The sequence below is a fragment of the Balaenoptera ricei genome, chromosome 2, assembly GCF_028023285.1.
Source record: "Balaenoptera ricei isolate mBalRic1 chromosome 2, mBalRic1.hap2, whole genome shotgun sequence".
In the NCBI taxonomy this organism is placed as follows: domain Eukaryota; kingdom Metazoa; phylum Chordata; class Mammalia; order Artiodactyla; family Balaenopteridae; genus Balaenoptera; species Balaenoptera ricei.
This window is the reverse complement of record NC_082640.1, coordinates 33036182-33053706: the sequence shown is the minus strand read 5'-3', so window position 1 is coordinate 33053706 and position 17525 is coordinate 33036182. Positions and strand designations below refer to the sequence as shown.

At 49.0% G+C, this 17525-nt stretch overlaps 1 protein-coding gene across 3 annotated transcripts in view; it reads right to left on the bottom strand.

Annotated features, from left to right (window-relative positions):
* The window catches only part of MINAR1 (membrane integral NOTCH2 associated receptor 1), a 38572-nt gene that overhangs the window by 4867 nt on the left and 16180 nt on the right, over positions 1 to 17525 (bottom strand). For 2 of the 3 annotated variants that reach the window (XM_059912309.1, XM_059912308.1), the window contains exons 2-3: positions 7134 to 9484; positions 1736 to 1990 (exon numbers count right to left, since the gene is read on the bottom strand). In XM_059912309.1, coding sequence (XP_059768292.1) covers positions 1736 to 1990; positions 7134 to 9434 — 2556 coding nt within the window. In that variant the 5' untranslated portion in view covers positions 9435 to 9484. Of the gene's footprint in view, positions 1 to 1303; positions 1372 to 1735; positions 1991 to 7133; positions 9485 to 17525 lie in introns of those variants that run through there. The other variant, XM_059912310.1, reaches the window with a different exon arrangement.

Sequence of the window (17525 nt, the reverse complement as noted above, 5' to 3'; positions counted from 1 at the left end):
AGTCTATGACTCATTCAATTAATCTGCTCCTGTCAAGGTCATCCCATGATACTGGTGAAACATTGATTATTCCAGCCAGGTGAGCCATTCACACCTCTGGGCCTTTTCTGACTCGCCTGCAGCTCGTGGCAACCTAATACCCACAGGTTGCAGTGTGGTAGCCGCAGCAGAGCAGTGGGACCCTCCTGCAGGAGAAGCAAATCCTATCTAGACTGCTTGCCAGCAGGATGGTGACAGGAGAGGACGTGGCCTGAAGGGTCAAGTGGCATGCAGCTGGCATGGGGACAAAACATGCAGGAGGTGACAGGGGCCAGGAGTACCTCTGGGGTGGTCCTGATATCACCACCCACTTGACTCTCAAGATCTGGCCAGAGATGTCCCTTCCCATAATTGCTGTCATTTAGGGCCCAACATAAACAAATGTCACTGCAGTCATTTGTGTGATGTGAAGCTCCACTATACTGTCATCAACAGAAAAATGACATGGTGGAAAGGCAACATAGGAGGAAGTGCAGGAGTCTTATTGCCGGATAGTCCAGTATGAATTTAGACTTGTCAGACCTGCAGCAAGTTCTTGTGCTTCTCAGGGCCTCGATTTCCTCATTTATAAACTTGAGATGAACAACATCACTCCCGCCTGCAGGCCACTGTGCCTTGAGCGAGAGACCGTGATAAAAAGCCCCGTACAGAGTTGATCGATTTCAGCATCATTTCATCAGCGCCAAAATGCCTTTTCGGTGCCTTCTTAATGCCAGGTACTTTAAATACATTATTTTCATTTCTGACAGTGACTCTGAAAGTTAGATATTATTATGGACATTTAACAGGTGAGGGAACCAAAGCTCAAACAGGTGAACATTCCAGGCCACACAGCAAAGGAACCCTGGCTTAGAACCCACACTGCGGGAAAACACATTTCTTTTCTCGCCACTGCACTGCACCTCCTGCAGCCCTCTTGGCTTTAGAGAGAGGCCATTTCAGGGGAGACCTAGCCATACCCACCCCCCACTGGCATCTCTCCAACTGCCCTTTAAGTGGTGTGGACCTGCTGGGACCCGTACGTGAGTGGTGGCGTTGGGATGATAGCCTCGCTGCCCACAAAGCTAGCTGGCAGGTGGGGACAGGGTACTTCCTGTGCTCCCGAGGTGATGCGGACACACAGATAAGACGCAGTGTGGATGGAACCAGGTGGAACTGCCCAGCACAATGAAAGTGGCCAAAACCCAGCCCTGCCTGTGGTCGAACAGAAAACATGCCCTCCAGCCACAACTGTATTCACAGAGCTTCTGGGGATGGCGCTTACCTGGGACTGCTCCGTATGGAAACATAATCCATAGCTCGGCTCCCACAAATATGCTTTTATCCCACGTGCTACATGTGGAAGGAGAAATCAGCTTGTGTTTCATTAAACAGTTGGGCTGAGGTCTTGTGAGCAAATACGAGAATCTGCACTTGGTATGGAGTCTTAAACGCATCGTTAGCAAATCGGATGGCCAAAGTCAATCAATCAATCGATCAAGCATTCCCACTGCTACATGTTTACAAAGCAATAAGCAAAATATCAATCCCCTCGTGAAAAATCTCTGCTCTACGATGTATGCAGGTTCAGAATTCCATGGTGGGGACCCAGGGAGCTGAAGGTGAGGGAGCGGGCTGGTTAGGGCATCCGCTATCCATTCCTGCATCCGCCAGGGTGTGGCTGGGCTCCCCCCACCCGGGGCAGTGAGAGGCTCACCTGCAGGTCCAGGGCTGTCAGCTTGCCCTTCTCGCCCGCGTTGCGAGAATACTCCTCGATGGTCCAGGAAGGCTGGCCCCGCTTCACCTCCGCCAGCTCCGTCAGCCGCATGTCCGTGTACAGAGGGTTGTTCTTCATGTGGGCCTTGAGGGAGGCGGGGTAGGGGTGAGGGCTGAACACCTGCTCCACCAGGAAGCCGTCTTTGGGCTGCTTGGGCAGTCGGTGCGGCGGGGGCATGTCATACTGCCTGTCTGCCTGCAGAGGGGCACAGAGGAGTCCAGAGAGAGACACAGATGCCATCAGAGAGCCCACAGTGCCAGTGGGCAGACACCAGCTTTCCATCACTGGGCTCTGCCCGGGTAGCAACATGCAGTTATTCACGAGCAAATAGAAGGAATATCTGGACTGGGGGAAATTTACTAGGAAAAGCTTATGACATTGATAATACTCAAATGACCCAACATTTCTATGCCAGGAAGAGATGATTTTATCTTACCCTCATACCATGACTACTATTATTAACACGCATTGTTCAGGTAAGGAAATGGAGCCCAGAAAGACTCAGTAATTTACCCCAGGGTGCACAGCTGCTAACGGGAGGAGCTGGCATTTAAATCTATCATCTGGCTTCAGAGAAGCTCTGCTTAACCACTGCATAGTACTTCCCCCTCTTTTTCTTTTCTTTTTTTTGCCGCACCACGTGGCATGCGGGATCTTAGTTCTCCGACCAGGGACCGAACCTGCGTCCCCTATAATGGAAGTGCAGAGTCTTAACCACTGGACTGCCAGGGACGTCACTGCCCCCTCTTTCTCTTACCAATTTCTACCTGGTACTGAGGAGTAAAAGATATGGGGTCCTTCCCCCTAGGAGCTGGCTGAAACCACTGATGCCACACTGCTTCTCTGGATGGAAGAAGCCAAGCCAGGAAGCACGTGGTGGGAGCCTCTAGTGATCTTCAGAGACCTCTGCGTGGCCTTCAGGACAAGGGAACCGTCTGGACCACAGTTTGGAGGCAGGAAGGTGCCCAGCACCGCTGGCATCACGTACGTTGTCAGTCCTTGAGTTCCACCCGAACAAAGGGGGCTCCGTTCTCCACGAACCCTGTTATAACTAGAGTCTTCTGGTACTTTCTACTTCTAGCTTGAGGCCCTCAGATCTCCACATAGATGTCACTTCCTCCAGAAGTGCTCCCTGACCAAGACCGGGTCAGCGCCCATCTACGTGACCCCTTCAGACTGCGTACGGAGCCCGCGGCCAGCACTGTCCCACTGAACTGTAACTGCCTGTCTGTCTGTCCGTCTCCTCCGCTGGACTGAGTTCCCCGAAGGCAGGGGACTGTAGTGAACACCTTTTAGTCGCCCGCTCAGCAAAATCATACCACCAAGGAGAAGGCACGCCCATCTTTGTTAAAGGGACATCCCAACACCATGGAGTCGTGCACATGAAACAAACAGCCAAAGAGCTGTGGGTGTGAGCAACAGACAAAGAAAAAGGAAAAATAAGAACACAAGTGAGGGACAGTGTGGAAAAGCAAGAGGAGGAGAAAGGGTTAGGGTGTCAGGACAGGGAGCGTTTATGTGTGAGCACCTGATGAGACAACGTGTATGAGTGGGAGTGTGTGTATCCTACACGTGCACGGGGACCAGGAGCACACTCCCAGCTACCAGCAAACTGGACCCATCAGCTCTTGCTCAAATACAGTGTAACTCTGAGCCCTTCCAAACCATTAAGACCGCTGATGCTGATACAGGGAAAGCAGGATAAACTACTTGGCCAAATCCAAATAAGAAAGTGAGGTGTCCTCTTATTTTCTAGCTCATCAAACCCAAGTATCTTCTAAAAGGTGTCACTGATTTTATTCATTCTACTCATCACCGCTACCGAACACTCAGAGGGCTCCCACGGCATGCAGGGCCCGTGCCGAGCTGGGGGCAGAGCAGGTGCCAATAATAACAGCAAGGCATCATAACTACAATTAATTGAGGGCTGACTGTGTGTGTCTCCTGCTGTGCTCGGGGCTGAACACGCGATATCCCATTTCAGCTTCTTGAGAACATCGGCAAGGCTATAACATTATAATCCCCGCTGTGGATGCGGAAACTCAGCTTAGAGAGGTTAAGGAACTGGCCCAATGTCACACAGCCAGGAAGTGGCAGAGCCAGGATTTGAATTTGTTCTCGCTTCTGAGATGGAAAGTTACCCGCTGCCCACGCTTGCCTCCCTGCTCCTACCATGGAGGCGTTTGCGTTCTAACATGGCAGTCGGTATGTATACCTAAGATACTTTTAAAATAAAGGTTGGTATCTACTCTGTCTGAACAAAGAGGATGAAAGGCAGGAGATCAGAGACCAGCAATAATCTTGGGAGGCTTTCAGAGGCTTATGAATTAAGAGGCCTTGAGGGGAATTGTGTCTAGATCAGCACCGAGGAGGTGGACAGGACACTTTTTTTTTTTTTTTGATGTGGACCATTTTTAAACTCTTTATTGAATTTGTTATAATATTGCTTCTGTTTTATGTTTTGATTTTTTGGCCACGAGGCATGTGTGATCTTAGCTCCCCGACCAGGGGTCAAACCCACACCCCCTGCATTGGAAGGTGAAGTCTTAACCATTGGACTGCCAAGGAAGTCCCTGGACAGGAAACTCTTGATGGAGAAATCACGTGAGTAAAGGTTCGACAGTGGGATGGGGCCTGGCCATCCTAGATGCTTCATCAGTACTTGCTGAATGAGTGACTGAGTGAATGAGGGTGGCATTTTTGAGGACAACCAGGTAGACGTATCAAGGTGGAGAAGGGCCCAGTCCGGGTGAACTGGAGCCCTCCTGTTGGGGAGAAGGACATGACATGCCCAGGGTTTGAGTGGCCGGGCTGAGTGGCTTGAAACTTTTTGCTGAGCAAAGGGAAGCCAAGGAGGAGTTGGGAACAGGAGGCACTGCACACCCCAGAGTGGAGCTTTAGGAAAGGGAGCAGAGCAGTGGTGGATGGGATGAGATGGAAGTGGCGGCAGAGGTGGGGGGGGGGTGATGGGCGAGAGAGACCAGTTACACATGTGCCCCCAAATCCCAGGTGGGAGGTGGTAGGAGCCTAGACTTGGGGGAGGGAGGGTGGATTTAAGCAGAAAGAAACATCACAGAAGATAAATCCACAGGGTCGAGTAGCCCAACTGGATGTGAGAGAGCCAAAGAGGGAAGTCAGAGATGAGAGACGCCCCTTCACTTTGGGGAATGGCTAGAATGGCGACCCCAGAATGGGTACAGGGAGAGGGAAACCTGGCTTTGAAGGAACAGAAAATCTAGCTGGGACCTGTAGATTTCAGCCCACGGCAGACATCTGGGGGAGCTGGCCTTCAGCAGTTTGAGATTTGGGACCAAAGTTCAGAAGGGCCCCAGGGTTGATCACCACCATGGCAGGCATCAGCTCAGGGATGGTGAGAGCCACACATCGGGAGGGAGAAATGAGGTCACAGAAGGAGGCCAAATGAAGACGGCTCACCCCAAACACTAGCAACTTTGAGCTGTGCATTTCAAGGGATCTTTCTCAAGCTTATTTCTGTTGGTTTCTGGGGGCTTTGACATTTTATAGGTTGGACGCATGGCTAGTTCAGTTTAACTTGATATATCTACAGAAGTGCCAAACCACTGGAGTGCTCTAAATGGCCATTTTCAATGCTACCTAAGACCCAGGGCTCCAGGAACCTGGCCAGACTCTGGCAGCTAATTGACACGACAGCAGTGCCAGAGGAGAAGACCCATAGCTGGGCACCTTGTCAGAGTGTCAGCACATAATATATTCTGATTTCTGTCCAACACCACGCGTTGCAAGTGGCTACCGAAGAGAACGGTGGCCAGCACAGGTACCAGAGGTTCCTCTGAGATCAGAAAAAAATCACTTCTTATTTTACTCTCTTTCCCTGCTTTGGACCCTGAAAACTTCCTTAGGGCTCCATTTTCTAAGCTTGCCCTTCTTGGCATTCGAGGGACTCCGCCTCCTGCTCTGTATTCAATGTCTGCAGCCACACCTCTTCACTCCCTCTCTGATGACTGGTCCTCCGAGCCCTCAGGAGGCCCCGTGGTCTGTCCACGGACCTTTGGAATCAGGGAAGGGAATTGAGACGAGCAACACATTGAAATGGCATCACTTTGGCCAGAAAGGGTTCAATGTAACCTACTTAGAAGGAAGAAGAGCAGCCACAAGTACCGCTGAAACAAATCCTCCTTACTGCAGGGGACGAGAAGAAGAAAGAATGTGAGTATGTGCGTGTGTGCTCACTCCAGCACTGACAGAAAGATGCTGACTATAAAGATGGAGTTAGAGTCTGTCATACAGAGTGAAGTAAGTCAGAAAGAGAAAAACAAATACAGTATGCTAACACATATATACGGAATCTAAGGGAAAAAAAAAAAATAGGCCATGAAGAACCTAGTGGCAAGACGGGAATAAAGACACAGACCTACTAGAGAATGGACTTGAGGATATGGGGAGGGGGTGGGGTGAGATGTGACAGGGTAAGAGAGTGTCATGGACACATATACACTACCAAATGTAAAATAGATAGCTAGTGGGAAGCAGCTGCATAGCACAGGGAGATCAGCTCGGTGCTTTGTGACCACCTAGAGGGGTGGGATGGAGAGGGTGGGAGGGAGGGAGATGCAAGAGAGAAGAGAAATGGGAACATATTGTATATGTATAACTGATTCACTGTGTTATAAAGCAGAAGCTAACACACCATTGTAAGGCAATTATACTTCAATAAAGATGTTTAAAAAAAAAAAAAGGTGCAAAAACGCTCAAGTTCCCATAAAACTGTGTAGGAAAAAACCTCAAAAGCAAAGAAAGACATCATATTAAGAGTTGCCATCCTTGGGCTGTGGAACTGTGAATAATTCCCTTAATTTATCTTCTTTTCTTACGAATCATCTATTGATCTTAAAATGGAAAAAACTCAAACTTTTAAAAAGGAACACCACGCATGCCACACAGTACGTGAAAGGGCCATAGGAGCTAGCTCGCTTTTAAGTCATTTCCCTCCTTTTCTTTGCCTGCATCCTGCCCTTTCAGAAAGGACAGGAAGAAATCCTTGGTGATGCTCGTCTGCTCTGCCATGTTCCCCATTCTATGAAAATCAGGTCTCGAACCACCAGTCCAATATCTGAGCCATGCTTTCCCCCATCGGCAACACAGCAGCGTGTGCTCCTCCGGGCTGACGGACAGTTGGGTGGGACCAACCACCAGGCTATGCGGTCCTCTCTGCTCTAACGTGGAAAGTCTGGAAGGATTACGAGCACAAGAAAGGCAGGCCTCTCTTTCGTGTAATGTAAGCTTCCAGGCTTGGAAACAGACCAGGGCTATAGTAAGGCTGCTGCCTAGTTACGCGAGCTTACACGTGCATTATTACCTCTTTAGATTTTCGATGCCAGTCCTTACTCTCCCCGGGGCCTCTGTCTTTGACATCCTCCTCTCCGACGCCCACGCGGCTGGTGTAAGTGATGGTGCGCCAGTCCCTGGGCGAATTGGAGATGCTGGCGATTTTGGATTCTGTGGCGCTGTTCTCCTCCGTCAGGGACCTGGAGGATGGCCTGGTGAAGAGGCTTTTTTTCAACGCCTTGACACGAAGGCTTTCGCTGTTGCTTCCGCTGGCGTCTGAGCAGCACCAGTCGGCCGAGTTCTCCAGTTTGGGCCCGTGGGAGCCATTGTGTGCACGGAACATCCGGGGAGAGGCGCTCTCATCGGATGGAGCCTCGCTGGTCAAGGAATTCAGATCTATCTGCACACTCACCTTCTCGGGCTGCTGTATCTTCTCATCCAGTCTATTGAGCTTGCCCAGGACCTGGGAGATCTCCTCGCGGACACCCGACAGCGATTCGAGCTTCCGTTCAATTTCACCGATCCTGAGGACCAGTTTGCACACGCTGGTCTTCAACTCCTCTTCCGAGTGGTGACTGTTTTCAGGCCGGTTGCCCTTTTCTCCTTTGCTGCTGGGGAGCCCGTTGGCGATTTTGGTTAGGTTGTGCTCTGGTGAACTGTCACAGTCCGACTTGTGAAGCTGAGACAAAGATCCTGTGCTGTTGTAGCAGGATGACTGTACCACTCCCGTCGAGCCACTGATGCTCATGTCATCAAGAAATCGGAAAATGTCACTGATGTCATCACTGACAACTTCCGAGTCGTCATCTGACTGCTTCATGGCGTGCCTGTCACTGTACTTGCCCTGCCCAGAGGCACACAAGTCTTTGCATTTCTTGGGCTCCAGGACGTGCTGCTCAGTCTGGGTGCCCACGCTACTGGTGTCTGAGCTGAGCTGCCTGCTGGTGCAGCTAATGCTCTTGTCTTTAAACTTTTTGACCGGTTCATGCTTCTCCAGGTCAACGGGGGACGAGATCTCTTTAGATTTGAGCCCGTTTGGCTTGGCCGCGTAGCCGATGGGGAGAATTGGCTGTTGCTCCTGCGGCATGAGGTAAGCTGGGCGCCTGTCTGGGGTTGGGAAGTTGGGGGTCTGGCTGCTGGGATTTGGATAGCGGAGCTTCTCCTCGGAGGGATTTCTACTGAAGAAGGACCGTTCAAAGTCAGGAACTTCTTCGGTGTTTAGGCTCCAGCTTTTGGCCGGCCAGGGGGTCTGCTTGCCCGGCCTCCCCGGACAGCGCCTGGCCTCCTGGGTCCCCATCACTGGAGTGGGTCCAAAATACGTGGAGGTTTGAAGGTCATCTAAGCTTTCGTGCTTTGCCCGCCTTTTGTCAGGAACAGGGGAGTACTCGGGATTCAGGTACTGGCTGTTGTAGGGCATCTCAAAGCTGTGATTGGGGAAGGGTGTCTTGTGGGACTCCTTTCGGCCCTGGGGTTTCCCGTGCTCGCCCTCAGCCTTGTTAGCGGGGCTGGCCAACCCGGGGGACACAGTCATCAGGTTGTGAAAGTCCTCTTTGAAGATGTTCCTTTTCTGGACGCAGGACTGGACCATGAAGGGCTCCTCGTTAGAAATGAAAGTCTCCTTGATGCCCTGGGTGAGGGGCAGGGAGTCCTGATCGGACATGGACTCGCTCTCGATGTTCATGGGGAAGTAGGTTCTCTGCATCTCGCAGGGCTGAGGGCTGGCCACCGAGTACGGGGCCAGAGCCTGCAGCCTGTCCAGGGAAGCCGCCCGGTTCTTCACATCTTTGCTGACCCCCAGCAGGAAGTTGGGCTCGGATGCAGGTACAAACTGTGGGCAGTCCTTGCAATCCATCTTGTGGCACTTGGAAGACTGGCGGGTGGGGTAGCCCCGGCTGAAAGGCTGGTCACTCAGCTCGCAGCTGAGGGACTCACACTCGGCCGCGGTGCAAAGCTCCGTGTCCGAGCGGCCCGAGTCAAAGGACGCCTCCTTCTTGCGCATCTTCTGCCGGCCACTGGGGAGCTTCTCCTTGGCCGTAGCCCCGTTCATTTGGATGAGGTTGAAGATCGTCACGATATCTGCCGCCACCATGATTTTCTTCGATTGCTGGTTGTTCACGGTGCATTTCATCTTGTCTTTGAATAATGTGGCTGGAAAATTGGGATCAAGACAAGCCGTGTAGAAGAGCACGCTTCTCAGTTTGGAGAGCTGGGACAGATCAAAACGGGCGCACAGGGATTTGCACAGGTCCTGGTAGGAAACGGTATTTTGCTTGCTGTCCAGTTCCTCCAAGATCTTCACCAAGAAGAGGGAAGTTTCCTGATTGGTCTCCATGATTTAGAATTTCAAAGCCTCGCTGATGACACTGAAACTTCGGATCAGTTCTACGGGGTGACAATATTGAAACAGAGAAGCGGGGGAGAAAGGATTATAAACACCCGTGGAGTTTTAAGTCAAGCTGGTTATGAACCACATAAAGAAATGCAAGGAAAAACTTTTTAATGTTTAAAAAATGTCATAAGTGCTTTAAAAATATTTATAATATACTTTGTAATTCGCTTCCCAGTAATCTACCTAAAGAAATTATTGACTATGATTTTGCATAAAGATGTTCATTATGTATATGTACAACTGATTCACTTTGCTGTACACCTGAAACTAACCCAACATTGTAAAATCAACTATACTCCAATAAAAATTTTTTTTAAAATAGTTACAATCATAAAAAAAAGATGTTCATTACAATGGCATTTATAATAGTGAAAAAATAAAACATCTTAAATATCCAAATATTAGGAGAATGCATAAATAAAACAGGTTACCATATACGATGATTTCTTACAAACATTAAAATTATATTAATGTACATCCTTACAATGGAATACTACTCATCAACAAAAAGGAACAAATTACCAGTACTTGTAAATGACATGGATGAATCTCAAATGTATTGTGCTTGAGTGAAAGAAGCCAGACTCAAAGGCTACCTATTATATGGTTCCATCTTAACAATATTCTGAAAAACAGATCCGTAGCTGCCCGGGGCTGGATGTGAGGCAAGGTGCTGGCAAAACGGCACAGAGAAATTTTCCTGGATGATGGAACTATTCCACATCTTGACTGGAGTGGTGGTTGCATGCCTCTATGCATTTGTCAAAACTCACAGAACTGTGTGCTAAAATGTGTGAATGTTAGCTATGTAAATTGTACCTTAATTATAAAATTACACACTGAAGACTTTTTACGACAAAAGAAAACTGTGGTGCAATACTGAGTGAAAAATGTGAAAATAAATCTGTTATGTAGTAAGATCTTAATTATATAAAATTATATCTTCTTGGAAATGAAACTGAAAGAAAATAATATACACTCAAATGTTAATGGTGGTTACCTCTGGATTGTAAATACGCATTTTCTTTCTGAATTAGTCATCTTTGTTTCTCAATATTTTATCATGCAAATTTTCAAACATACAGCAAAGTTGAAAGAATTTTATTTTTCTAATTAATTACTTATTATTTTTTTTTTGGTTGAATTGGGTCTTTGTTGCTGGGCGCGGGCTTTCTCTAGTTGCGGTGAGCGGGGGCTACTCTTCGTTGCTGTGTGAGGGCTTCTCATTGTGGTGGCTTCTCTTGTTGTGGAGCACGGGCTCTAGGCACACGGGCTTCAGTAGTTGTGGCTCGCGGGCTCTAGAGTGCAGGCTCAGTAGTTGTGGCCCATGGGCTTAGTTGCTCCGTGGCATGTGGGATCTTCTCAGACCAGGGCTCGAACCCTGCATTGTGTCCCCTGCATTGGTAGGTGGATTCTTAACCACTGTGCCACCAGGGAAGCCCTGAAAGAATTTTATACTGAACACTCATATAACCATCATCTGTATTCCACCATTAACATTTTACTATATTTACTTTATCACATATCTATCCATCTACCCCTCATGAAGCCATCTTTTTTTTTAAAGCACTTCAAACTAAATTGCAGACATCAGTACACCTCCCCCTAAAGATTTCACCATGCATATAATTAACCCAAGTCCAATAATTGTTTACAGTTTCTCTTTTAATATAAGATTTACATACAATGAAGTGCACAAAACTTGTGTCTATTTGCTGAAGTTGTGACAAATGTATATGCCTGTGTTATAAGCAAAACCCCTACAAAGATCTAGAACACTCCCCTTGCCCTTTCCCATTCAACCACAGTTCTTATTTTTTATAGGTAACTCTAATATTTTCTTTATAATTTCCCTTCTTTTCCAAAATTCCTACCATGACCACATATTATTTTGTAATCACCAAACAATAACTAACCTTATTTTGAAATGGGAAGAAAAATCTACATTAACATATCTTGGATGGAAAAATGAAAAACATCAAACCGAAAGCTTAACAAAGCTTAAGAGAAAGTAAAGCTCCTCATGGATAAATATGGACCCAGGTTCTGAGATTTACAAGGAAACATCAAATCACACACGTTACCCTCCCCAGTCACACCCTGCTTAGAAAAGGCATTTTGATGATTGACTTATTGATTTTAAATTTGACTCAGCCCACACACAGCTAGCCTATTTTCTAGGGAAACAGCGTCTTTGGTGGGGGGGTTAAATTTCAGCTGCTCTGGACCATGGGGTCTCTCTCCACCCTGAGGGCAGTGCTCCCAATGGGCATCTATACGCATTAGTGAGCTCTCTCCACGAACGTCTGCGGGGACATGCAGAGACCAGTGGTTTGGATTTTCTTGTATGGAAAAGGCAATGAAGCCCTGAGAGGCTCTGTTCCTGCCTCTGTTCAAGTCACAGAAAACCCACGTCTCCCCACGCAGCTCTCCCTGCCCTGCCCCAGCCGCCCAATCCGTGTGATAGAAGCACTGCATGTCAGGATGTTCTGGTTTGTTACAGGTAGGGACAACCTGCCACGCTTGATCTGCAAGGAAATAAATAGGCACAGAAACCAGAGTGGAGGACAAATGAATGTAATTGAGGGAAGAGCAACTACTACTCATGCACATCATATTTCATAGTTTGGTGACAAAAAGCACTTTCAGAGATACTCTTTTCTAGAATTCTTATAACAATCTTAGGAGGATTCTTTCACTATTACTCTCTCTGACAGATGAGGAAACAGGCACGGAGCAATGAAAGCAGCAACTAGGCGCAACGAGAATCATCAGAGCTGGATTTGCAGCCCAACCCCGTGGGCCTCCGCAAAAACCCAAGACCCCACTTTCCCGCGAGACTGTCTCAACTTTCTATTCTACTTTGCGTGGCTAAAACTGTATTAATCCCAGGTCAAAAAAGAACTCGGAAAACCAAGGCCCAGTGTCTCCTGAAGTGAATAAAGGAAACACAAGTGATCTGCTAAACCTGAGTCATTTTCTATTAAGACTGAAATGGAGGGAATTACGAATGGCCGGGAAGGTAGGCAGGTGCCCCTGTGCAAATGGGCACATGGCCACATGCCTGGTGTGTGTGCCTGTGATGATTAATCACCATAGAGAAACTCCACGTAGATTTTCCACAATATGCCAACGAAAGCCATAGAGGACTAAGGAGCAAAAGAGGGGCTCGAAGGAAAAAGCAGAGTTCTCGGCCCTGTGACAGTGTAACAGGATCCGGCCTGCAGCACGCAGCCCCTGGCAGCTACCTCTTCTGGCCACACAAACAGCTCTGTGGTGTGCAAAGAGCACTCCCGTTTCACAGATGAGGAAACTGAGGGAAGGAGAGGGAACGTGAGTTGCCTGGGGTCTGCCATTGGGCTAGGGCCCCAGGAGACCACGGCCCGGGATGAGGATATGCTGTGGGAGGAGCGAAAGCATCGCCCCAAGTGACAGATGTGAGTTGGTGGAGGGGGCAGGCTGAGTGGGACAGGCACCGCAGCCTGACCACCTCCTGTGCACCGGGGCTTTTTTTTTTTTTAGTATCTTTATTGGAGTATAACTGCTTTACAATGGTGTGTTAGTTTCTGCTTTATAACAAAGTGAATCAGCTATACCTATACATATATCCCCATATCTCTTCCCTCTTGCGTCTCCCTCCCTCCCACCTTCCCTATCCCACCCCTCTAGATGGTCACAGAGCACCGAGCTGGTCTCCCTGTGCTATGCGGCTGCTTCCCACTAGCTATCTATTTTACATTTGGTAGTGTATATATGTCCATGCCACTCTCTCACTTCGTCCCAGCTTACCCTTCCCACTCCCTGTATCCTCAAGTCCATTCTCTAGTAGGTTTGTGTCTTTATTCCCGTCTTGCCCCTAGGTTCTTCATGACCATTTTTTTGTTTTTTAGATTCCATATATATGTGTTAGCATACGGTATTTGTTTTTCTCTTTCTGACTTACTTCACTCTGTATGACAGACTCTAGGTCCATCCACCTCACCACAAATAATTCAATTTCGTTTCTTTTTATGGGTCAGTAATATTCCATTGCATATATGTGCCACATCTTCTTTATCCATTCATCTGTCAATGGACATTTAGGTTGCTTCCATGTCCTGGCTATTGTAAATAGAGCTGCAATGAACACTGTGGTATGTGACTCTTTTTAAATTATGGTTTTCTCAGGGTACAAACAAGATGAAAAGTCAACCCTCAGAATGGGAGAAAATATTTGCAAACGAAGCAACTGACAAAGGATTAATCTCCAAAATTTACAAGCAGCTCATGCAGCTCAATATCAAAAAAACAAACAACCCAGTCCAAAAATGGGCAGAAGACCTAAATAGACATTTCTCCAAAGAAGACATACAGATGGCCAACAAACACATGAAAGAATGCACTGGGGCTTTACAGGAAATGTCCGCAACAGCCTGGAGAGGGAGGCACCACCACTCTGCACCCTCTACCGGAGGCGTGAGGAAAATGAGGCCGGAGGGATTACACGGAGGAGCAGGACCTGAAGCCGAATCTGGAGAAGGCCAAAGCCCAGGCTCTCTTCTCAGTGACAAGAGGGCAAGGAGGGAACATCAGCCCGAAAACTCTGGGGGCTGAGTGAACCTGCCATGGAACATGGATGTGTGTGTACACACAGCGACGCCCACACACACACACACACACACACTCATACCCTCACACACACAACCGCACACACAACTCTCGGCCACAGTACACACGCACACGCCCTCACTGCCACACCCACGTGGATGGGCACACACCCTCTCTCACCCACACCCCTTCTCTCTTTGGGCTCTCTCAGCCGAGCCCTCAGGGCTTGAACATTCTTAACCTCCCAGGACAGCCTGATGTGCATCTAGGGAAAGGCCAAGGCATCTGCAGAGCCACCCTCCCTGGCGTTTGGACGCCCACCCCCAGCACACCACCTGCAGTGACCAGTCTCTGCTGAATCACAGGATGCACCTGGAGGCGGCAGGCACCACTCACAGGGCTGCACAGCCCCTCCCGGGGCAGGAGAACACGCCCCCCCCTCGTCCCCCGTTAAGGCGCTGAGAGGTGGCTGGCAGGGTCCCACCCCACCCTGCACTCGGGAGCCACCTGCTGAGTAACGTGCATGCAGCCCCAGGGGCAGGAAGTCCGGCCTGGGGAGCCCATGAGCAGCTGGGCTTCTGGAATTCAGACCCATCAGGACCCCAGTGGCCCCCAACTGACCGCCCAGCTCAGTCCCCACAGCCCAGGCCTCCCCTGCCTGCATCTCCTATGTCCACTCTGCACTTCCCCCAGGGAGGCCTGTGCCCTCTCACTGCCCACACCCTGGGAACCCTGCTTCCCTTCCAGGGCCCGCCTCCAACAGCCTTGCTTTCCCCCAACCTCTCACTGATCTCAGTTGGAATCAGTTGCTCCCTTTTCGGTGCTCAGCGGGCCTCTGTCCGCGCCTTGGTAACAGTGTTTCTCACACAGGAAAGACTTGCCTCGGATGGTTTAAAGCATATTGAGATCTGGCCCCCCAACCCCAGACCAATTAAATCAGAATTCCTGGGAGGTGTCCCGAATCTCGGGAGTTGTTAAAGCCACCCAGGTATTTCTGAAGCGTGGGGTTTCAGACTGAGGGATTGAGAAACCCCATTTAGAAAGTAAAGGGGCTGGCATTAAAAGGAATGAAATTGCGCCATTTACAGAGATGTGGATGGACCTAGAGACTGTCATACAGAGTGAAGTAAGTCAGAAAAAGAAAAACAAATATTGTATAATATCACTTATATGTGGAATCTAGAAAAATGATACAGATGAACTTATTTGTAAAGCAGAAATAGAGACACAGATGTAGAGAACAAACTTATGGTTACCAAGGGGGGAAGGGGGGTGCAATGAACTGGGAGATTGGGATTGACATATATACACCACTGTGTATAAAATAGATAACTAATGAGAACCTACTGTATAGCACAGGGAACTCTACTCAATGCTCTGTGGTGACCTAAATGGGAAGGAAATCCAAAAAAGAGGGGATATATGTATACGTATAGCTGATTCACTTTGCTGTACAGTAGAAACTAACACAGCATTGTAAAGCAACTATACTCCAATAAAAATTAATTTTAAAAAAGGTTTCAAGTCTTTAATGAATTTGAGTAAAATGTTGACTGAGCTTAAAAAAAAAAAGAAAGTAAAGGGGCTGGGTTTTGTGAGAGGCAGTGCAACCTAAAGGTTGAGAAGATGGGCACACAGATTCCAGCCCTGCTCATCACCAGCTACATGACCTCCAGAAGGTCACCTACAGTCCCCAACCTCACTTTCCTCACCTGTAACAATGGGGTTAATTAACAAGCTCATGCACAGCACTTAATAAAGTGCCCCCCAATGACAGCCCTTCCACAAACGACAGCAGTCGCTCATGGAACAGCGGTGGCAGTGGGAAATCTAGTAGTTTCCGTGGGTTTATGCCTCACAGCGCCTCCTGCAGGTTAGGAAGTAGGACTACGTGAGCATTTTGGGGAAATGACTCCATTCTACAGAGAGAGCAAAACACACCTGTGCCTAAAGCAGCATTCTGGCCTCCCTAGTTTTCACATTTTCAATCTCTTCAAAGACTTTTAGGGGCTTCCCTGGTGGCACAGTGGTTAAGAATCCGCCTGCCAATGTAGGGGACACGGGTTCGAGCCCTGGTCCAGGAAGATCCCACATGCCACGGAGCAGCTAAGCCCGTGTGCCACAACTACTGAGCCCGCATGCCACAATTACTGAAGCCCGCGCACCTAGAGCCCGTGCTCTGCAACAAGAGAAGCCACCGCAATGAAAAGCCCGCGCACCACAACAAAGAGTAGCCCCCGCTCACCGCAACTAGAGAAAGCCCGCACGCAGCAACGAAGGCCAACGCAGCCAAAAATAAATAAATAAAATAAATAAATTTATTTGAAAAAAAAAGACTTAGTTTCCCACTGTAGAAAACTCTGTCCTCAATCACGTGCTTTCAGGGATCCGCATTAAACCCGTGAGTTACTGCCTCTCTGGATTACACCTCAAGAGGAAAAGAACAAGTTGTGCACAAAGTTCTTTATTCATCTCTTTTTTAAATAAGAGGAAAGTTCATAAACTGATTCCATGAGGAAGTTCTGAAGGCCAGAAGTTGGAATTATCCACTCAGAATAAACAGGGGTGTCCTCTCAGCCCCCTTATCACACGTCACTCTAAGACCGGCCCCACCTCATCACCTACCTGATGCCCACCCCAGGCAACTACCTCGGGTCTTCTTGAAGATTCTGCAGGCATTCGGAGCTTCACAAACCATCTGAGCAACAGCATGTACACGGCACTGTGCAAGGGACCACGGTGAGCACCCAGGCTAAGCCCCTGGCCTTCACAAACTGGAAAAGGGGGCCCAGGGCCATCATTTTCCAAAGCCACATGGAGAGTTAGTGGCAGAATCGGACGCAGGATGCAGGGCTTCTGACACCTTGCCTATTTTCACAAGTGTCTGTGCAGAAACACCAGTCCTGGCTGTCAGGTGCCAGAGAAGCATAAACAAGAAGCTGGGGACCCGGAAGGAGTGAGAAGAATCCCAGCCACAGGGAAAGGCCGGCTTCGCAGAGGAGGCGCCATCTGCAAAGGCCTTGAAGACTGAGGAGGAAGAGGCTGTTTCATGGTCTGGAGGAAGGAGACAGAGGGCAGATTCCAGGGCAAAGGGCAGAGGCGTGAAAGTGCAGCGGGGCAGAGTCTGACTGTGGAGCTGGGCAAGCAGGGGGCATCTAGAGAAGGCAGGGCGCTGAATCTGGGCTGGGGCATCTGGACTCGATTTCACGGGCAGTGGGAGCTGGGAGCACCAACAGAGCAGGCGCTGGAGGGGCCGGGCCTGTGGCTCAGGTGGGCACTCGCCCACAGGACGCACAGACCGGGGTCCACATTCTCTTCCTTGGCAACGCCTCCTGCGCATACACAGCCAGGAGGACCACTCCAGGCTCTTCCAGCTCCAGGTCCATGGCTCTTTCCACCACACAGCAGTCTGTAGGTTTGGGAAGGGCAGGAAACAGATGCCGGATT